The following is a 23,060-nucleotide window of genomic DNA, read 5'->3' on the forward strand; positions in this document are numbered from 1 at the left end:
AGTACACATCCATCCATTCAACAACGCTGTAGGTAGCCAGCTGCTGAAAAAAGTAGATATTTTATTAAAATGTGATGGTTTCGTCATTTTCAGATGGATGTAAAGCCACAAACACAGCCAGCTTTCAAAGGCAAAATGCTTAACACTGAGGACTTCTGAGGTATTGGTAACAGCATTTACAAACAAATATTTACAAGTGGTTGTGTGTATCTTCACACATTTTTCCCAAATAAAAGGCTCAGAGATCTCACACACAGGTACCTTACAATCCTATGCAAGCCTACAACAGAAGTAAGCCCCACTGAGGTTGACGTGGCCTACTCCCAGGTAAGTAGGTACAGGATTGTCTTCTAAATGCCAATTTGATTTCTGTGAATCACATTACTCCTAAATAGGTGCATATATGTGTACATAATGTGTGGCTTTGCAGCAAGAATAATGGGTGCGGAACTGCCCCTTAAAAAGTTCAGTGGAAGTTCTCATTTGCTCCAAGAAGGTCACTGTTTCAGCCTATGGTTGCATATATAGGGTTACTGATGAAGAAAATATCAGTCTAATGATATGTGATTCCAGCCACGTGAACCCAAATCCACTAGGAAAAAGCAAATGTAACAGAGATAATCTGCTAAGCATTTTAAATGTGTTTTACTGTGAGATTAATTATAGACCTGATTATTTTGTCAAAGAGTTCAACTATTCCTGATCGACATGCCCTTCCGATTTACACACATAAAAGTAAAATCAGGATTAACGTACAAAAGGTATCTGTGCAGTTGTGGGAAATCTTGTATTGGAAGCTAGTCAGCCAGCAACACTAAGGTCTAATGGTGCAACCAATTCAAATGACAATGAAGGACTTGATCCATGGTTGTTTGCACCATAAACTTTTATAATGAGGTCTTTTACCTTGGGGCACTAGGTGTCTTCAAAGCATAATTGTCATTTGGCTTTTATTTGTATAATAACACACATTTTCCCCTTAACTTTTGTCATTCAGCCTCCCCATTGGGACGGTAGCATGTATGGAATGCAATTATTGTCGAAGGACATGCCATTAACCTTCATCATTTGAACTCTTTCTTTGGACATTTTTGTGTGTGGTTGCCATCCAAAATAAACCTACATGCATAACCATTTTTTTTTAAAAAAATTACACTCTAAGCAGTGGACTCCAACTCCCATCAGCCCCAGCTAGCATAGCCAATGGTTGGGGATGATGTGATCTGTAGTCCAATAACATTTGAAAGACCACAGGTTGTGAAAGACTGACATGGGGAGATCAAAGAAGGTTTGCTTGTCCTAAAACTACATTTCCTACCACAACTGCTTCATATGCTAGAGAGTCTTCTTCTTGGGGTGGTGGGCCCTGTTGTAGGCCCTGCTGCATTTGTGGGTTGCAATTCCCTCCTGATCTCCCTGTACCCAGATGCCTGGAAATGGCAGCTGCCATTCACCCAATTTTTCTGACCCTTAGTTTTGCAACAAGCATTTGCGCTGGGAATCGGAGGCGTCTCACTTTTCGAGTCCAGAGAACTTTGGTTTACGCTTAGACTCCCTGCACTTTTGGACGAATAATTGTAAAGCATTTTCAGGAAGGCCGACTTGGTATTTGTCTCTTGCTTATACTGAATGATGTAGCACTTGGGGAGGAATGTACAGCACAGGATCCCATAGTTGGATATTAAAATGACAATGATTTCCACGGCTGGCAGGTACTTGCCAAAAGTAGTTGTGTAGACGGGGATAAACGTGATCCACGCAATGAAGTAGATTAGCATGCCAAACGTTATGAATTTGGCTTCGTTGTAGTTCTCAGGTAGCTTCCTACCTTTAAAGGCGCATATGAAGCAGATGAATGCCAAAAGAGCTATATAACCCAGCATGATCCCCAGGGCTACAGCCGAACCCTCATTGCATTCCAGGATAATAACTCTCCGGATGGAGAAGTTCTCATCCACAAAAGGGCTTCGAACGCTGATCCAGACAGCACAAATCATGACCTGGATCCCCGTGCAAAAGGACACGATGGGAATGGGCTTGTAGAGGCTCTTCAGCCATTTTTGTAACTTGGGGTCAAAGCTGAAGGCCAGCAGAATTTTCAGAGACTTAATTAAAATGCACGAAATGCAGAGCGCAAAGCTGATGCCAAAGAGAGCTTGCCGGGTTTTACATTTGTACGCCATGGGCCTGCCGATGAAGAAGCCTGTGCTCACGAAAGCAAGGAAATGACAGAGGAGGATGACATAGCAGACAGTCAAGCCTCCCGATGCCTTTACAACAGGAGTGTCCACGTTTCTAGTAAATATTATGATAATGCCACAAATCAACACGATTCCAAGGACAGAGAGTACCAGTAACAAAATAGCAAACCAGTCATTCCAGTTGAGGTACTGAACCATCTTCCTATAGCACCTCGAACTGTTCACAGGGGCCCAATGTGTCCTGTTGTTGCATAAAATGCAGTAATCCATATCTGTGCAGAGAGAAACAAGAGACTTCTTGACAACCAGCCCCTAGCAGTGCTGTGCATCTTATTGAAGAGATTAGGGCAATTTATTGCACAATTGTGGACCATTATAATGAACTCGTTTTGCTTTGAGAGCCAATACATATTACTAGCCAACAACAACCACAACTGCATTTATAGCCTGATCAATAGCATATCTTTGTGAGCAATGTAAAAATATAGACATGCATATAGAAAAATAATACAACCAGGTTAGATCCACTACATTCAATATTTTAACATGGGGCTCCCCATGGGTACCACAGCACCCTCAGATGCCTCTCTTGGCAAATTCTAAATCCCATTACTTTCCCAATGTTGTTTCAACTGAGCGGTTTTTGGTCTTTGTGGTGTTGGGGGGGTACCTATTTTTTTGGAGGGGGTGTTGCCTGGTTTTTTAATTTGGTTTTTGAGGGGTGTATATGATTTTGAGGTGGGGTCTGAGGATCACCATTTGTTACCCTGTGAAATGGGTGCTCTGTGGTGCCCACAACAGTTTATTACATTTCCAAATGTGCCCTCAGGTAAATCAGGTACCCCTGATTTAAGTTAATGTAGTCACACAGAAGCCAGGCCATTTCAACTGGAACTGGGAAGCAGATGTTCCAGCAGAGGACTGATGCTCATGCCACTTAACTGAGTCACAATGGCTAGAAATACAGGGCACTTCACTTCAGTGCTTTTTTCAGAAAATGTACTTTAGTTGGATTGTGCATGTGGATGCAAGTTGCTTTTGTCTGCCCGCCACCCGCCACCCCACAATTTCTATGGCTCTTGAAACAATCAACAATATATTTGATTCACAGAAAAATACATTAAAATTATTATTCTTAGGCAAACATTCTGTTCCGATAAAGCCTTAATTCATTCCGATTCCACACCTGATTTATTAGTGTAGTAGTTTTCGGGGCAGCTTATACACTCGTAGCAGCAGGTATGTGGGCTTGCGGAAACTTTCTTCACCTGTCCTGGGCTGCATTTGCTGGAGCATTTAGACTGAATGTTCTGCAAAACCAAAGAGGCAAACGAAACCTGGAGTTCTTGCATTTTAAAATAGCCAACAATAACCGCTCTCCCATCAGCTGGAAGGTGCCCTTTGCGTGGCTGTGCGCAACACCCCGATCCCTGAGACAACGGCAGAAGTTCTTGGTCTGCCCTGCCCCCAATGTCACAGCCCTTTGAGGTTCCAGCCAAACCTCAGTTCTAATGAACCTATCTTTGGCGGGGGGAGGTAGAGCTCTTCACGTAGTTAAAAGGGGCGGAGCCTACCTGAGAGCACACAGTCGGCTCCACTGTTAAAGGGGCTGAGTCGGAGGGGAGTCCCTGGCCGTACACTGAAAGGTTGTCAGTGCACTCTCCCATGTTGCAGTGATGAAATGGGGGTGGGCACTCTGCATAAACAAACATCTTCCAGAGCCAGCCCACTTCCCAGACAGACCTGATTACCCTGATGCGCCGCAGATCCCCGGCTGGGGACTGGGAGGGATACACGCCCAATGCCTAAGCCAAGGTCTTTCTACATCTGAAAGTTTAAATAAAGTTGTGGCCAATGGAATCCCATAACACGTTGTCATGAGTCATTCATTTCTTCCAGGTGGCTCTTGGGGTAGGGGGTCTCCACCTGGGCATGCAATGTTATCCCACAACCTTATATATTAAAAGCGCGTGTCATTTAGGGTTGCCATATTTCAAACAGTGAAAATCTGAGCTTTTAAAAGTTTTGCCCAAAGTTGTTGAGCTTTTGGGGCAACCTCGCAAAGAAAAATGCTGTTTTTGAGCTCTTTTTATGGCAAAACAGCAAAAACGGCACTGCCAACAGACAGCCAAATAGTCTGAGCTAATGACACTAGGGCTGCCATATACCTGGATTTTCCCGGACATTTGCCCAATTTCCGCCTGGACACTGCTGCCGACTGCAGTATTCTGGATATGTCTGGGAAAATCCAGGTGTAAGGCAACCCTAGTGTTGTTAGGTCAGACTATTTGGCTGTCTGGTGACTAGATTCCAGCCAGTCTATTTTGACTTACAGTAGCTCTCCAGGGTTGCAAGAAGAAGTCTTTCACCTGCTAATTTTAGAAGATGTCAGGAACTGAACCTGGGACCTTCTACATATGAAGCTCTGGCACTGAGTTTTCAGGTATATTGACACCAGTATTGAAATGCAGTTATTTTATATAATGCGAGTAATATTTTGGTTGAATAATACGTTGTGTGGAGTCTATGTCACTTATATAAGCATCTTGTAGGAACATTAGATAAAATGCACCAGATTATTTGACCCAAAATGGGAGTTGTGGGAGGGAATATTTTAAATAACGGCATTATATACCCTCCTTCGGTTGGTTCCTAGGATGCTTCACAAATACAAGTCACTTTTGATTATCTTAAAGTTTGTTTGTTTTTAGTAAACAGACAGGGTATCATAAGGTTGAATCCAGATTTAGCTGCGCTTTAGAGTAGATTCATTGGAATCTGTGGAACTTTCATTAGTCATGCTGAGCTTAAGTCCCATTGATTTCAGTGGGTCTACTCAAATCATGACTAAATCTTGATCCAAGTTTAAGCATGTATGGCATATGCAAATTGTGGGTCTTGGGTGTACATTCAGCATGTACACTGTATTTTGCAAATCACACAGCATCCACATGCAGTTTGTAGCAATTCCTGCCTATTTAGAACTATAAGCTCATCACAACCAACTTATTGGATAAAATGCTGTTGGTGTAACCATCACATTAATACCATTCTATTCAATATGTAAGTTGTAATGAGTTGTAATGAGTAATGAGTTTTGTTTCCCCAGTTGCTGCTTTTCATTCTTTCAACCATAAAATTTTAACCCAAGGGGATAAATCCAGAAGTTCATAAAACCCCTTTGGTGTTAGCTGTGTGCATCTAAATACCTTTAGATTCAGGAACTCCATTTCATCTTCCTCATCTGCAAAGATGAAGTCATCTTTCTCAAGGTCGTACTCTGCTATGTTGGAAATCACCATCCGCCCATCAATCTCCTTCCAAACTAGCACATCATAGCCTGTGTTGATGTCTCCGTGAGAGTCGAAATAGACTTCCCGTTCATTGTCAGTGAACCTGATTTCTTTCAGTTCTTCAAGCAGCTGCAGGGATGAAAGTGAATAGTGGTGCAAATCAGTGCTTAGGGAAGAGAGATGGCATGGAGTAGCATTTTAGAGAGGGGCAGTACAAATCAAAAACATATCAGAAGAAAAAGAAATGCTTCCAGAAGCCAGATCACTTCACTCATTATAATATATTTGGGCAACTTGAGTTTTATCAGTTTGCAAAAAGTATTGCCAATAAGAAATGATTCTATAATTACTTGTTATGTGACTAATCTCAATCAGACTGATCATGGTGTGACTGATCTCATCTCTTTGCTGATATGTTTTCTTCCCAGATTCACCCTTCCGGAGTATTTTGGAATGTCCAGATTCCATTTTCCAATTTGGAATCGTGTTTATTATGGGCACGAAGAGCAGCTCTAAGAATCACTTGTGAAGCTGCTTTCCCATTAACAAAGTAGAGCTGGAAAGGGATCATTTTGGGGGGAAGTTCTCAAACTGTTGAATATTCACATTTAATAGTCTAATGTTATTGCCCTATGGCTATTGCTTTCAAGGCACAAGAGGTAAGGTATTTTTTTTAAGTATTCTGAAGTCTAATTTCATAAGCAAAAGTTTAAAATTGAAGACATTCAAAATGAAAAAAAATTCAAATGTTTCATAAATTTCCTATTTGTGTATGACATTTCATTTCTACTCTTAAAAAAATCTAACCCTAATGGTCTGGGAGTGGAGGAGAAATTAGATTCAGTTCTCATTTAAAGGTGAATCTACCAAATTCTCACTTTCTGAAGCAATATGAGAACTGAAACACAGCTATCCTTGGGAATTTGCACTTTTCTGAGTTTTGTGATGCAGTTGTCCAACCAAATAATGTTTACAAAAAATGTATATATGAGGGGAAAGTGTGCATTTAAAAATGAAGACATTAGTAAAGATAACAAAAGTGCATCATATCAGAGAAAATTGCTTGCAAAAATGTGTACATTAGTGAAAAGTCCATACAAAAAAAAATTCTTAGGAGAAATCTGGTGCTGATTTAAAAAATAAATAAATCACAAATTGCACCAGAAAAATGTAGAACTGAATTAAAGTTTTTTAAAAATGAGAAACAGAGAGAACTGAAATTGATAGATCCTTCCACACCTTAGTACATTATATCTTTCCCTGAAAAAAAGAAGTTTAGTCAACAACAAAAATCTTTCTTCAGTCACAGAAGGTCAAAGAAAGCTAAAGGGTCGCATGCCGTCAGGGTGCATCAACTTTGTTTATCTTAAAACAAACGTTGGTTGACTATGCAAAAAATGCAGAAGAGAGTACTGCTGCCCAGGTCCCTAGATAAAGGAGGCCAATTCCCATTTATTTGCCTAATTTTCCTCTCTAATGTTCCTCTTAGCATTCCTCACAGCCCACGGTCCCAAATAAAATTACCCACTTCCCAGGCCAGACCCAATACATTTTTCTGCCTAAGGCAACAAGATGGTACCTATTCATTCCACATATAGAACCTGACTGGGCTAACAGTTAAATCTTACTTTAACAATAGCAACAGAAATGTCTCCTCCAGTGGACCTGAGGACAGCAAGCTAGTTTAGGGCTCACAGGACAGGCCCATGGCACTCATAGCTGTACATTTCCAACAGAGGAGAATGGCTGGGAATCCCACTATGTCCCTTTCCTCAACAACTGCTGTCAGAGGTACAATTCACACAGTGGTTTAACAAGTAATCCCTGTCCCTGACCAACCTTGTTTTGCACTTCGCTATATGCATTCTGATATTGATAATATTATATGCATATACATTCCGGGTTTCCTGAAGAAAGCAACACACAAACACATGTATGTATGTATGCATGTATGTATGTATAAAAATCCTGATGTATTCATTCTTACAAATTTATGCTTCAAAAACATAGTTCCACAAGAAGGTTGACTCATCTATGTAAACCACTTTTAGGTATTATATAAATAAATACGTTGTGCATATTTTTTTTTGCAAATGATTTCACACTGAATTGCACAAGTCGCTTGGTCATAAGTGGGCACCCAGTACAGGACGAGGTCTGATGCAGGGCAATGCTCACTCAGATCCATGTAAAACAAATTATTCCTCCATCCCTAACTCAGACTGAATATGCTGTGGGAGGAGATCGGCAATACTGTACAACATTAACGGAAATACCGGACAGATCTTCTTCACATGAAAGGATCTGGGAAGCTGGGGGGGGGGAGAGAGAGACTTGAAAATCCAGAATGTTTTGGCAAAGCCATAACAGTAACCTTTTCATAAAATTGATATCAATATATGTGTTGTAACGATGTGATTCTAAGCAGGGCCAGCGCGTCCATTTAGGCGAACTAGGCAGCTGCCTAAGGAGCCAAAATGGAGGGGGCGCTGGCCAGCCTGGCCGCCGCCCGCCGCCCCCTGGTGCTGCCTGGGGCCGCCTCCACTGCAGTTGTCAGCTGTTGAGCGGCTTCAGGCCGTTATCCTGAGGCGTGCACGTGCCTCCAGAGAGCGGCCTGAAGCCGCTCAACAGCTGACAGCCGCAGTGGAGGCGGCCCCAGGCTCGCGCTCCCCGCGCGAAGCTCCGGAGACGTGGTGGGGAGCGCGAGCCTGGGGCCACCTCGCCGTGCCTCTCAGCTGTTTTTAATTTTAATTTCATTTTTCATTTTTCTACTTTTTAATTTTTTTCTATTTTCTATTCCCCCCCCTATTTTTATTTTTTATTTTTTCTATTTATTTATTTATTTATTAATGGGGCAGGGGGCGCCAGAAGGTGATCTCGCCTAGGGCGCAAAAAACCCTAGCACCGGCCCTGATTCTAAGGATGTTCTCTGGTAAAGAAGAACAGCGTTAGTTGTGTGTTAACACTAGAGCACAATATACGTAGTCTCAACCTCTCAGCACTGCAGCAATATCTGATCCCAGGCCCCACATGACCCTTCAGCATGAAGACTCAAATACCCACAGAATTGTGCATATTAATGCGCTCACCGGATCAACATAACTCAAACAGTGTCAAAATGTAGGTGAGGGGATTTGCAGAAGGAACAAAACCAGCTGGTTGGGTTTGTTCTGGACAGATGTGGTCTTCTTTATTACAAATATTTATATGCTGCCTATTGTGAAAACATCAGGGTAGTTTGAAAAAAAAACAGTGGCAATAAAATAAACCCAGCAGCATTAACAGTCAGCACAAAACAATTCAGAGGTGATATGATAGCCACCTTCAAATATCTGAAAGGCTGTCACATGAATGATGGAGCAAACTGCTGCTCTGGAGGGTAGGACGCGAACCAAGGGATTCAAATTACAAGAAAGGACATTCCAACTAAACATTAGGAAGACCTTTCTGGTGGTATGAGCTGCACAGCAGTGGAATGGACTACTTTGGAAGACTCTCCTTCATCTGGGAGTTTAAAGCAGAGGTTGGATTACCACCTCTCTTGGATGCTTTAGTTGAGATTCCTGCATGGAATGGGGTAGAACTAGAACCCTCGGGGTCCCTCACAGGTATACAAGTTTATGATTCTATGAAAATTAAACTTTTAAAGAAGTTATGAAAAAAGGCTGGCATCAGTAACCAGCACAGGCATCAGTAAGGTTTCAGCAAGTGCTGAAAATTCTTGATCTTTTGTAGTTATGCATTTGTTGTGTTGCCCTGGGATTGCAATTTTATCTCAACATCCAGTTCTCCCCAAGATTAAGCAGAAATAATTGTAAAGAAGATAACAGGATTGTTGGGAGGGAATATAAAATAAGGAAGGTATGCAATACTTTCTGAAAAGTTGATAGTTTTTTTTTCTACTCTTGAGCAAAAAGTTTGTTCATGAAGCATAATGACCCACCTGTATGAACTGGCTTTCATTTCCAGGGGTTAAACTCGGATAGGTTTCAGCTGAGATTTTTAAAATCTTGTTGAGACTTTTTGGCAGTGATTTATACAAATGTTAAAGTTTAAGTCAAATGTATCAAATCTTTAAGCTGTTGCAACCCCTGTAGAGTAAGGAGGATGAAAATATCAAATTGTTCAAGTAATACCCACTTGAAGTAATGCCCAATGGTTTGTGCGTGGAAATGTTGGAAAGGAAGAGATGAAAAGAGCGGGGGGAAATATGTGTAATAAAATATGTTTAAACCATACCTCCCAAGGGGCAAAAGCATATGGGTCTTTGCAGTTTCTGGCCTTGCACTGATTCCGAATGGCATTTGCAATTGCATATACGGCTAGCATGGTGCTATGGATAAATCCTGGTTCGATGTTTGCAATGAGAAATTCCTCTCTCCGAAACTGGTTACTTGGTTTAGTGCGGTTCTGTAGCACTCTCTCAACAGAATAATTACCAATGCACTTGCTCAAATCTTGATCATTTATATGTGAGCATGCTGCCATAAGCGTGTTGTATTCCCTTGAGAACATGTTGTTTCCATGAGGGGCTGTATGTAGATTGCTCAAGAAGTCGTGGAAAGATGACATGTTGCCACTTTTGAACGTAAATCCAACCACTTTCCCCAGGCGACTGATATTTGGAATGGTGCTAATCTTGACAGCTGCTGACCAGTTATCACTTGCAATCCAGGTCTTATTTATGTTCCTCTCAATTGCTTTTCTGAACAATCTCATTACGTGGAATTGCCTGAGAAAGACGACAATGACGTTTACCCTGGTTTCCTTGACAATCTTCTCAAGAGCTTGATTAATTTTGCCATGAATGGTGCTGTCCGAGAGATAAGCCGGCAGCATTTCTTTAAATGCAATGCAGACATTGTTTGCCATTGCCTGCAACCCGAAGCTCTCCACAGCGAGGCGCCCAAAGTCATCGTCGGTGGCTATGATTCCAATCCAGTTCCACCCTGACCTGTGGATCAGTCGTGCCATCGCTTTCGTCTGATAAGAATCACTAGGCACAGTGCGCAGAAAAGTTGGGAAGCGGACTTTATCACTAAGGATTTCTGCAGTTGAAGCGTGACTCACCTGCGGAGATGACAAAACAGCTTTGTTATAGACACAGGGACCAGCTCTGAGCAAAGACCCAGGGGAGCCATGACAGTTTGGCCCTTCAAGGTTCAAGTTCTTAAAAGCATCAAATAAGCTCTTGCAAAGGGGGAAGCCGAGATGTCTATAATCCACTCTATCAACTCCTGGTGCATTTTTTATCTAAGTGCTCTTACACTCCAACAGATATATGTACGTTTGAGTGAAACGCAGCATGGTGGCCTCCTGCCACAGACACCACCAAAAGCTGCTTGAAATAGCCTTCTCTGCATATGGGCCATTGCAACACATTTCATGGGCAGGGCCCCCAAAGCATTACCTCCATTTCAACATTGGGAATATCATGACTGAAAAGAGTCATGGTGGATCAGACCAAAGGCCTAGCTAATCCAGTTTCCTGATTTCACACTAGCCAACCTCACAGAGCCACCTCATTGGTTTTAAGCAATGCACTCCTCCAACAAGGGTGTTGAAGGATTCTGGTTTGCTCTACCTTTGAAACTTACCCGACACACACAAACATCCCTGCAAAACAACAACCCATGCATGGATTGGACACAGATGTGTGAATTAGACTGTATAATCTATGAGCCGATACACATGTGGGTCCAACAACCTAACAACAATACAATGACATTACATTATGGACATTATAAACATTATGACATATGGTTGCATCCTGGGGGCATTTAAAAATACTTTTTTAACTGGATAAACATGGTAAAGTTATTAGCTGTTCTAAGCAGTTGATTATTTAAAAAAAAGAAAGTAAGAGCAACGACAATCTTCTAACCCCCTCATAAGTACCTGGTTTTTATTTTTAGTAGAATTCTGCAGATTTGAAGGGTGTGGGTTTTTTTAATCCACATGTAAATGGGGTAGCATAGATTCTTTCTGTACATAGGAAAAATTGACAGGATGGAAATAGGCTGTTTCATTCACTCAGAGTAAGGATCTCCAACAGAGCATGCACCACTCTCCATATCTGCATGGTGGGCTGAATCCAAGGGAAGTTTCTTCTAACTGAACTTCAGCTGTATTTTAGGCTGGTAGCAAGACTTTGTACTTGCCTGGAGACACAAATGAACTAAAATACATATTACAGTACTTCACCTCGCCAGGCAAACAGTAGAGTTTGCGTTCAGATAGAAATGCTTTCTCAGATTAAGGATTTTCAAAACCTGCTTCTTGAAACTCTACATTTGCTTTTTAAACTCATTTCATGCAGGTCAGAGTGAGGTTTGAGATCATGGCTGGCAGCCAGTACCCTGCATGATGCCCCCCACCACCACCACCACCACCACCAAGTCCTCTGCAGCACATAGAGATTCTGTGGCTGGCATTCAAAGAAATATGGAAAGGGTTACCCAAGGACAGGTCATCTGGAAAAAAAAACACCACACTCATTCTATTGAATGAAAACGTCTGGGCTAATGCAGTGTTTTGTTTCTACACACCATTCATACCGCCGCTACAGTTTCTGTTCAGTTTGAAGGTTAACTGTGTGCACACTATATCTTTAAAGCACACCCAAAGCACATTTTCCCACTGGAAGAATCCTGCGCACGGTGCTTTACCCCACACAGAGTTGCAATTCCCTCCAACCCTTAAAACCTAGTGCCCAAAATTCTTTGTGGGGGAAAATGTGCTTCAAATGCACTTTGAAGATATATTGTGCGCTCAGCCCATGCCCCCCCCCGTCCCCCAATTCGAGCAGGAACAAACGAGGCAGCTGCCATGCGGTGGCTGCTGTTAATTGCAACATGTGGTCCGTGGTGGCAAGAAATCTCTATTCAGCGGCTCACCTGACTCACCCTACAGACTGTGCAACTTTCTCAAAGCTTTTATTGAGGCAGCGAGGAGGGAAGGTACCTTGTTGTGTGGTAAAGTCTCCTGATCTGATATTGGGCTGCATATAAGCAGCTCAGCACATGACAGAACCAGTATGTGTCTGCCGGTTGTGATGTGTGCACCCATTGGAGACTCTTAAAACATGTTTATGTTCATAAATCTTTAGATGGTTTTGTTAAGTCTTTCGATCCAGGGTTTTGTGTTTCTTTTAGAATTCCACTCCACTGAAATATAAACAGCTGGCGACCACATATTTGGGGGGGGGGGAGAATCAGTTGGCAGTCTGATTACTTCAAATGGGAAATTAAGTCGCACAAGCCTGACTTATTGCTAATCCCTACTTGTGTGTGCGTGGTGGGGGGTGGGTTTGATGTTTGTTTTGTTTGCCTACACCCACATTTCCTATCCTTCTTGGCAGCTCCATAGCTGTGGCACCAGGGTGAATCAAGATAAAACAATCAAGTAAGATGAACAAAAAACCTGCAGTGCCAAATGACTTGTCTTTGTCGGAAGATGCAAAAATGTTGTTTTCTGTCAGATTGCTTGTGGAGATCACATCGTTGAATTGTCGCTCACCTCAATAAGCATGCCTTCAGACATTCAGAAGGCCAGTGCAACAGGGGAGGAGCCTAGGATCCTGACCATGTGCAAGGGAAGACCAGCGTCAAGAGCCTGGTTTGACTCCCAGCTGGTGGGTGGCACATCAGCCTCAGTTTGAGCTGGCTCCTCCTCCAGTTCTGAACCATGACAGTCCCCCTGGTATTCTATTATTTTTTTATTAAAGTTTTTTAATCACAAGATTTACAGCAAATACATTGAATAAAAGAAGAAATAAAAATACATTCATTGTACATTCCATTATTTCTTATATATCCCTCATTCTTGGTCTTAATGTACAATACAGTAGTAGATTAAACCAGTGTTTCTCAACCAGTGCGCCTCCAGATGTTTTGGGACTACAACTCCCATCATCCCAAGCTAGCAAGACCAGTGGTCAGGAATGATCTGGAGGCACACTGGTTGAGAAACACTGGATTAAACTATTGAGCTAATTTATTTTGGGTAAATTGGTAGAAAAAGAAGAAAGTAAACATTAGAAAATAAAGAAAACATAAAGTATAAAGAGAAGAAAAAGAAAATAGTTTATAAAAGGCAAGTAAGAAGGAAAGAAAAAGAAAAAATATTTAACAACAAAATTCATTATATCCTAAAGCATATATCCTAAAGCATTATATCCTCTTCAGCCGGCAAGCCTAATTAGCTGCCCCTGCCCCGGCCATTTTGGCCAAGCCATATCTACCTGTCAAATATGACACCATACATATGATGTTAGGTGTGGGACACATAAAGAACTGGCCGAAAGGGGGATTGCAAAGCACTGTGCTGCAGCCCTTGGTGCACAATTACATAGGAGCAAGCTACACTGCCAGGGTGTCTCACTCTGTGTGCTGTCTTAAGTCATTGAAACTCCTGCTCATCCAACAACCGGTTGGATGATTCCACTGAGCACCAAAGGTCTGTCAATCCCATCAAAGTCTCACGATCCACATCACACCAAATTCATGGAAATAAAGTTGTGGCCTCTATGCTTTCTTCTTTCTTCACCCCATGTTAAAATACAATAACCAAGATATAAGCATATTGTTTATTCAGTACTCTAGAATGTTGTCCCTTCCATGTTGATATACACCCATCAGCCAAGCCATCTTATAATATTCAGATTCCTATACTTTCATTAAAATACTCCTACTGTTGAAAGCAAGAAGCTCTTTTCAAAGCGACTTACCTGTGGTATAAGCTGCAAATTCAATACTCTTGCAACCGACATAGATACTTCTGAATAGGTGGCACCTATGACAGCTTTGACTCTGGGCGTATAGTCTGAATAGTTACACCTGAATTCCACAAGGTCTTTTGAGGCATTGAATTTGGACAGGAACCTCAGAGCTGCAGCCATTGCCCTGGTGACCTCTGCACAAGTGTCATAGATTTCATATCCCAATTTAATTCCAGGTAAGAGTGTAGAGTTGTTGATTGTTTCGATTGCATGGACCATTGCAAGGCTCTGAAGAAACACTTGAACTTCAAAGCTGTCAAGAAACACATAAAGTCAATTATAGCTATGTCACCCAAATTCACTTCACATGATATAAAATTAATATGTGCAGTGTGCATATGTTGAGAGCGTATCCACCATGGAAGGTTATGACATTTTGTAGTCTTTGAATTTCACGTCAGATCTCTGGAGAAAGATAGTGCCCCTCCCAATGCTATTAGTTTACACTGCCCAAAAACTCAGCTCTCACTTTGTGTGTCTTTCTCCTCCATGCTGCTTCTGTTGTTTTTCACTCACAGCTTAATAAGGATGAGTCACACCCCCAACTGTCTCCTACCCTCTTGAGCCATTGACCTAACATAAGATGTGTCTGGCATCTTTCCCACTGGTGACAAGGAGCATCTGCAGTCATTCTTACCTCATTAACTTTCTCTCACCTCCTCCATCTCACAACACACACACACACACACACACACACACACACACACACACACACAATCAAGGAATTGGTCTAGCTCATACTTTTCTTAAAATAATAGCAGCTTTTTCTATAAAAGATAAACGAGCAGGTTCATAGAAATTAAACACAAAAATGATGAGATAAATAGAAAACAGGTAGCCGTATATAAATTTAAAAACCATTTTCAATTTTGCAGTTTGCCTTTAAAGGTGAACCTACCTAATTCACACAAAACAATATGAGAACTGAAAAACAGGACATCCTGCGAAATTTGCAGTTCTCTGAATTTTTCAATGCAGCTCCCTGCCAAGTAATGTGTAATGCATGCACTATCATAAAATAAGCATAAAAATGAATATCATAGAATCATAGAGTTGGAAGAGGGCCATCCAGTCCAACCCCCTGCCAAGCAGGAAACACCACCAAAGCATTCCTGACATATGCCTGTCAAGCCTCTGCTTAAAGACCTCCAGAGAAGAAGACTCCACCACACTCCTTGGCAGCAAATTCCACTGTCGAACAGCTCTTACTGTCAGGAAGTTCTTCCTAATGTTTAGGTGGAATCTTCTTTCTTGTAGTTTGAATCCATTGCTCCGTGTCCACTTCTCTGGAGCAGCAGAAAACAACCTTTCTCCCTCCTCTATATGACATCCTTTCATATACTTGAACATGGCTATCATATCACCCCTTAACCTTCTCTTCTCCAAGCTAAACATACCCAGCTCCCTAAGCCATTCCTCATAAGGCATTGTTTCCAGGCCTTTGACCATTTTGGTTGCCCTCTTCTGGACACGTTCCAGCTTGTCAGTATCCTTCTTGAACTGTGGTGCCCAGAACTGGACACAGTATTCCAGGTGAGGTCTGACCAGAGCAGAATACAGTGGTACTTTTACTTCCCTTGATCTAGATGCTATACTTCTATTGATGATCATGAAGGTAACATACAAAATGCATTATATTGGGGAAATATCAGTATTTGTGAAAATAACAATATTTGTTAAAGTATGTTTTTTAAAAATACATATATTAGGCAAAACTGCACACAAAAAGTGTGTATCAAGAGGAATGCTTATTAAATTATATGTTGACTTTTTTCAATGCAAACTGACATGGAAATGTGGAGAACCACACACAAGACTGGAAACAGGAGGAAGTGTGAGAAACCAAAACTGACAGGTTTGCCCATCCCTATGTATGAACTCTCCACAAACAAAATGGAATGAATTTTTAATAAATAGCTGCCATTGTCTAATCTCCTTAGAAAAAAATTGGGATGAATGCTCAATACGGCTGTCATCTTGAAGTGACTCCAGTCTCTTCTGTCGCTGTAATTTGTAAGATCCTGTCTTAATCTCACTGCTGGAACATGCCTCTAGGGTGCACCAAGTGGAGGGGCCTTACGCCATCCAGTAACACATTTGTGAAGCACCTATGGGGCAAAGAAGTCAATAAAATATATTTCCTTGCCCAGGTCTCTGCGCAATGGCTGCTCTTCCAGCACAAACACTTCCAAGCTTTTCCTCCTGCTCTTTCTCTTCCATGGGCACAAATGGGATCAAAAAAGAATCTGTCAGCAGTAATCTGCAAATGACCATTTTTGCCACCATTTTCAGGATCCTAGACAGACAAAGCTTCTTGGTTCTTTGCTACAGACTGCAAATCTTCTCAGTTAAGCCCATCACCAGCTCATCTGCTTCCTGCACCCTCCTCTTATCTAACTGCCTACTCTGTTGCTGGGCTTCTGAATATGTCCTGACTACCCTTGCAACAGCCGACACTAAACTTCTCATGTTGTCTCTCTAAATGATGCTTAGACTAGAGGTTGTACTTGGGAGACCTCCAGACCCAGTCTGTCTGCTCATGCTTACCTTAAAGTCAATGTGAGGTTACTACAACTACTACTTACTGCTACTACTACCAAAACAACTTGAACTGCTGCTACATGCTTCATTATGGCTGAACCACACCAACCCAGAATTTCTCTCCAAAGAAATGCAGTCCCACTGCCAATGCCAGTTTTGATTTTTCCAGGTGATACAGTGTTCCTGGGTTGCAGTGCTAACCCAGGTTTGGTTTTTCTTTGAGTTTATTTTCAAATTCACGGGTCGAACATAGGTAGAGGGATGGCTTAACATTCCAATAGGCAGCCAAATCTACTACCCCACATCAGATCTCCAGAGAGGGGCACACTTTTCAGACATTGCTGTCTCCCTGGCTCTCTGTGTGTGCCCCACTCAGAGTCTGTTGTCTGTTGCCCAATATGCTTCTGTTTCCCCCCCACTCATATCTAGCATGCCCCTTCCCTCTGGCTGAAGGAGAATGAGAATGAGTTTATCTTCTCCAATCATCTCTTAACCCTCTTGGGCAATTTACCACCAATTTCCCTAATAGAAGATACGCCTTGAAACTTTGTTTCAAGCTATCAAGTAGCATTTGTAGTCATTCCGGGCCAATTACACAACACTCTCCTACCCAAACCCCAAATATCACAATACAGCATATGAACCTGTGCTGTATGTGTGAGGGACAGGGGATATCGCGAAGTCCCTCCCCTCCTGAGTTCAAGCCAATCACCGAGCACAGGGGAAAGCAGAGAGAGTTCCGATTCCAGTAGGGAAGCAGGAAGTCGGGTCCGAGGCTCAGGCAAGGTAGAGGAGCCAGGGTCCCAGGCGGGACAGGAAGGGGCGAATAAGGGAGGGAGACCCATCCCCCCAACGCCAGAACTACGCAGAAAGAGGAGGGGAAAGAGGATGGGTCTGCCAAAGCTTTTGTGTTGGAAAAAGACGCGCCAAAAGCCATTAGGAGGTTCTGAAACCGACTGATCACATCACTCCGTGTAAATAGCAATGACTTTAGCACTGTAAATACGCAGCACCAATAAAAGAATAAAATGCAGAGCTGCGTAGCGTCGTTACTCTGAAGTAGTCCGCTCCGGCCACTGTGACAGTATGGAATCCAGGGAAGGGCTCTTCAAACTGCATGTTGTTGAGAGGGGACAATTTTCATTTGCCTTGCTAACTGTTTGGCCCCACAGAGCGCTACATTTTAAATAAGGGAAGGGACAGGAAACAGAAGGTACAAAGGAATCTGCCTCAAACTGAGTCAGACCATTCATCTCTCTCGATGTCAACAGCAGCACTCTCTTTACCTGAGATGTAGATGTCAGGGACTGAACCACTGGGCTTTACCGCTGAGCTGTAGCCTCAGGAGTCTTCTCTACAGTACACTACTACTGCTCTACAGTAATTCTGAAAGCTTTGCCTGTTTCTTACGCAATTAACAGTCTCTAGCTATCTTCTGCCCTACCTTCAAGGAGTACTGGGGGACATACATAGGAGCCAACTCCTAGGGGCCGAGGTCCCTTTGCCCCCCCATAAAATATTTGAGGGGGCTGGGGGCACCCAAAGTTTAAATATTACCATTCAAATGTTTGTGTGCTGCATCTTGTGATTATGTAGGACAGGGCTTGCCTGCCCCCCCTCAATAATTCAAGTTGGCACCCCCGTTGTGGCATGCATGACTCTCGCCCCTCCATACAGTACATGATTGGAAGTATATTAGACTGCAAGCTTTAGTTCAACTGGTTCTGTTTAGAGCTTTTGATTATTTAACTGGGAAGAGGTGATTTTAATTACATACTGGGATACATTTTTATTCGTGGGGTTGAGTATGCAGGTTATACCTATTTACTTTTGAGTCTTTCTTGTTCTGATGTTTCAATATACAGTGGTACCTCGGGTTACAAACGCTTCAGGTTACAGACTCCGCTAACCCAGAAATAGTACCTCGGGTTAAGAACTTTGCTTCAGGATGAGAACAGAAATTGTGCTCCGGCGGCATGGCGGCAGCAGGAGGCCCCATTAGCTAAGGTGGTGCTTCAGGTTAAGAACAGTTTCAGGTTAAGAATTAAGTTCTAAACCAGAGGTATCACTGTATACAGCAGTTATGAAAAATTGCCTTTCCTTTTCACAATAGGAGTTGGAGTATTTGATTATACTAAGCTGTTATCCCAAGCATCAGTCAGTAATTCAATAAGGTATCTTTGTGATGATTTTGGTGATACACACATATATTGATATATACCGTAATTGATTTGTTTGTTAAAACTAAAAGAGGACAACTTACCGGTACATTAAATGTAAACTGTGATTATGAGTTGAATACATTTCTGGATTATTTATACAGCCATCCCTAAAAGCAGTTATTCTGCAACCCTGAAAACACTCTCTTACTGAGTAGTCACATCAGTTTCATTTGGGTAACATCAATGCAAACAGTCTATGGATAGCAGGTTAATTGCCTTTTGGCTGGCACTGTCAAAATGTTGATACATCAATGCAATGTAAAGTCACCAAGTAATGAGAGGACTGACATGGAATGATAGAAAAAGAGATTCAGCTGTACTTTCTGAAAACACACATGTTCTGTGTCAAAAATGCTCTCTATTATTTTATGTCACTACATTTCAAGCTTATACTGTACATTTCCACTCATAAGTAAGTCCCACTAAGTTCAATGGGATTTATTCAAAGGTAAGTACCCACTTTTCTCGGAGTAAGTCCCATTGAACTTAGCAGGGCTTTCTCATGAGAAGACATCTATAGGTGTACATTGTCAGGTTTAGCATGGCCAAAGTGAAAATGTTGGATACTATGGTATAACACAGAAGAAATCCTATATACAGACTGGGTTTATGCCATATTAATATGTAATGTATGGAGGACATAAAAATGCAGGGGTTAGTTATATACCGTAAAAGAGGTGCAAGTCAATAATACACTAACAGTGGAATCCTATGCATGCCTGTTCAAAAGCCCCATTACATTTAGTGGGGTAAGTACATTAAACAATGTAAGAGATAGAAAGAAATTGCAGCCTCTCACAGTCATTCACGTTAGATTTTACCCATGCATATCAGACACACACTTTTCGTTGCTGATACTCTTTTAAGAAACAGTGATTTAAAGATTCCATAAATTTAAAGGTCCCCCCCCCTCTAATTTGCTCCATTCATGTCCATGTCCTCCTGCTCTTTTCATTCTCCTGACACAGTTGATCTTATTACTCACCCGGCACAATTGGCAATCACTGGCTTGAGGGGGTTTTCTTCTGAATGCAACATCTTGCCATGAATTGCAAACAAGCCTCCAATGACAACATCTCCCGGAGAGCTGGCACCCACAAAGTCATCAGAATTCCGGCAAGACTGCCCGATATTAAAGCATATCAGGAAGACAGGCATCAACACACCAAATATTGCCATGTTTCTGTTTCATTTGATCTTTAGTTGCCTTCAGTCAATTAGGCGAGCAGCCCTGCCAACAACACAGTTCCTATTTCACCTGTAAACATCAGCAAGGCACAGGGCTGTTCTGGGAGCCAAGCACGCCTTAACCAAATGCTGGTTACCAGCTCAGACGGGTCATGCTGTTTAACTGATACCACTAGAGGACTTATGAGGGAGGGGGAAATCTGCAGGAAACTGGGGGGGGGGCATGTAAAATAAGCGTGCACAACTCAAATCACCCCAGAGGGCCACTGTTTTTTTACAAACTCAGGAGAGATGTATCACTAAATTAATTGGAGAAGGATTTTGGTGAAGCTCTATATTTTTTGTCCTCTTAATAATACACACTCGCTCCCACTTTTTTATTTAGGTTTGCAGTACCCACATTCTGAGTACCTCTTGTCTTTTTTTTGTTTTTGTCTCTGCATCTCCATCTCTTGTTTCTCTGCACCCCCCTGCACACTCTTCTGTTCCATCTCATTCTCTGTCATGCTCTCCCCCGCACTCTTGCTTCACCCCACTGGCCCCTGTGCACCCCATGATACCCACTTTTCTTTCTCTGTGCCTTATCTCTCAGGTTGCACACACACACTGTGCATTTGAAACACGCACCCCAAAAGAACACTGGGAATGATAGTTTGCCTCTGACAGAGTCACAGGTCCCAGCATGCTTAACAAACTACAGTTCCCAGGATTAAATGTATGCTTTGTTTGCAGCCTTGGTTCCACCCGCTTTTATAATAATAATAATAATAATAATAATAATAATAATAATAATAATAATAATAATTTATTTATACCCCGCCCATCTGTCTGGGTTTCCCCAGCCACTCTGGGTGGCTTCCAAAAGGATATTAAAATACAATAATCTATTAAACATTAAAAGCTTTTCTTCCTTTAATCTCTTATTTTACTCTTGTCTTCATCTTTATATCCATTTCTTTTCACTGAATCGCGCCCAAGGCTGAGATAGATTTGAGTTTGGTTGAGGGGACTCAGGAGGAAGGAAAGGCTTGCATTTAAAAATTTGGGATTCTGCATGACACCGAGAAGCCATGATGGCTTAAGGGTTTTTTCAAAGGTTCTGGCATTTTCATGACAACTGGAGACTATGACATGCGCTGGATTTTGTGTGTCTCGGGGCTCGTCCCCCTGGTGCCATTGGCAACAAGGGCTGGGCTGGCATGGTGGGCTCCACCCGCCCTCTGTGCCCTGTCCCCCTGGTACTGGTGTGCCCACGCCAAGTACCAGCAATCTATGCTCCGCCACTGTCTCAGACTGACAGTCTGAAAAAGATAGAACATCATGAGGGGAAAGGGATTTGAGGGATGAGAGGACAACAAGCTCAGGCACCAGTTCTTAAAGTTATAAGAGCAGTAGGCAATATCCAGAGCTGGAGGACAAGGCAATTCCAGCCACCTAGTTCTTCTGCAAGACAGCTGGCTTGGTGATGATGATGTTTGTGATGGCTCTAAATAGAAGGCAGGGGTGGAATATGTTTGCATGTGTGGAACTGCTGCCTTTCCTGGTAGGCGGTGGGGGCAGAAGCCCCCATCGCCTATCAGGAACCGGATCCTAGCCTGAATCCTGATTTGGCAAATGGGGATGCAGGCTGGGACTTGGGCTGTGCCATGGGGTGGAGCTGATGGAGCAGGTAGGATTCCCTCGGATCCGCCCTGTGTCCATTTAAGCAGCCTGCAGCTCTTATTGTTGGTCTCTTATTTATATGGGTTGGGGTATGGTGAGCCCGATGCCTGGTCCTGCAAGTGTGCTGCTAAATGACCACTACTGTACTCTGTACTCTTCGAACTTTTCACAACTCAAGCAGATCCTGCAGAATAAAAAGGATTTTAGGGAAATCATTTTCTGTCTTAACTCTTACAACAACACCACTTGGACAAAGTGATTGCTGAATGCATTCATTCTTCAACAGGTTTATGTTTTTCACATGAGTTTCCATTATCATGCTCCTTTGCCTTAGGGAACTGCAGATAAGCAGAACTTCCCAACAAGGGCTCAATGATAAATATAAAACAATGGATTTTCCATGGATTGGTTGAAGTGCTGAACATTGCTACTGGGGACTGGAGATCCATTGTAACATTTGGTTGTTGGACCCAACTTGTATACTCATTGGTTCAGCCAATATAGAGTTTGCTTGCAAGGGCGCTAGTAATATTTTTTTGTTCCAGCTTTTTTTGCTAGAGGAGGAGGAAGCTGGAGCAAAGGGGGAAAGGCAGAAGCAGTGAGATAAACCATTCAGCCAGGATCATTCCTACCAGTGAGCAGATGGCATCTTCTGTGATTACACTGCTTAGAACCCACTGATCCCCATCTACAGTTAACCATACCTCAGCTTTGCACTTATACAGGTACAGTCCCAATGCCAAGCAAAAATGAATCCCTAGTAGATGGACACAATCACACGCAAAGTTTAGACACACACACAAACACACATACACACACACACATACACACACACAGTTTAATCAATTGTCTTTTTAAATGCTTTCTCTTACTGCAAAGGAATTCCAAAGACATAAGATTATTCATCACATCAAATTATTGTTGTTTCCATAAATAACAGCCAATTATGTACCAATTATAGCTACTGTTTATTCTGTCAACTTCCATTTCCAATGTGAAGGCCCAAGGATTTCCTTATCTAAATCTTATAATTCTATTTAAAGCAAGCAAGCTTGCTGCCACAAGCCAAAACAGGTTTTCCAGCTCTTACCAGTTGCTAAGTAAAAAGAACCCTGCCCAAGCACAATTGTCTGGCAAATTCCGAAAACTGTGACTTATATTACAGGCATCATGT

General features: G+C 42.2%; 1 protein-coding gene across 1 annotated transcript; it reads right to left on the minus strand.

Moving 5' to 3' along the window:
* Positions 1–1,328: 1,328 nt before the first annotated feature.
* On the minus strand, positions 1,329–20,215 carry GPRC6A (G protein-coupled receptor class C group 6 member A). Its single transcript, XM_035110780.2, has 6 exons — positions 20,022–20,215; positions 14,223–14,526; positions 9,734–10,564; positions 5,411–5,623; positions 3,388–3,511; positions 1,329–2,473 (listed from the first exon to the last, which is right to left on the minus strand). The coding sequence occupies exons 1-6, from the start codon at positions 20,213–20,215 to the stop codon at positions 1,329–1,331; spliced, it is 2,811 nt and encodes a 936-aa protein (XP_034966671.1).
* Between the last annotated feature and the right edge of the window lie 2,845 nt (positions 20,216–23,060).

The sequence above is a fragment of the Zootoca vivipara genome, chromosome 3 (genome assembly GCF_963506605.1).
Source record: "Zootoca vivipara chromosome 3, rZooViv1.1, whole genome shotgun sequence".
Taxonomy (NCBI): Eukaryota; Metazoa; Chordata; class Lepidosauria; order Squamata; family Lacertidae; genus Zootoca; species Zootoca vivipara.

Excerpts from the sequence above, each read along its gene's own strand:
- GPRC6A (XM_035110780.2), bottom strand. The coding sequence starts at position 20,215 with ATGGCAATATTTGGTGTGTTGATGCCTGTCTTCCTGATATGCTTTAAT. Across the intron at positions 14,527-20,021 it reads GTGATTGCCAATTGTGCCGG|CTTTGAAGTTCAAGTGTTTC; the intron begins GTGAGTAATAAG and ends GTTTCTTGACAG. Across the intron at positions 3,512-5,410 it reads TGGAGTTCCTGAATCTAAAG|AACATTCAGTCTAAATGCTC; the intron begins GTATTTAGATGC and ends TTGGTTTTGCAG.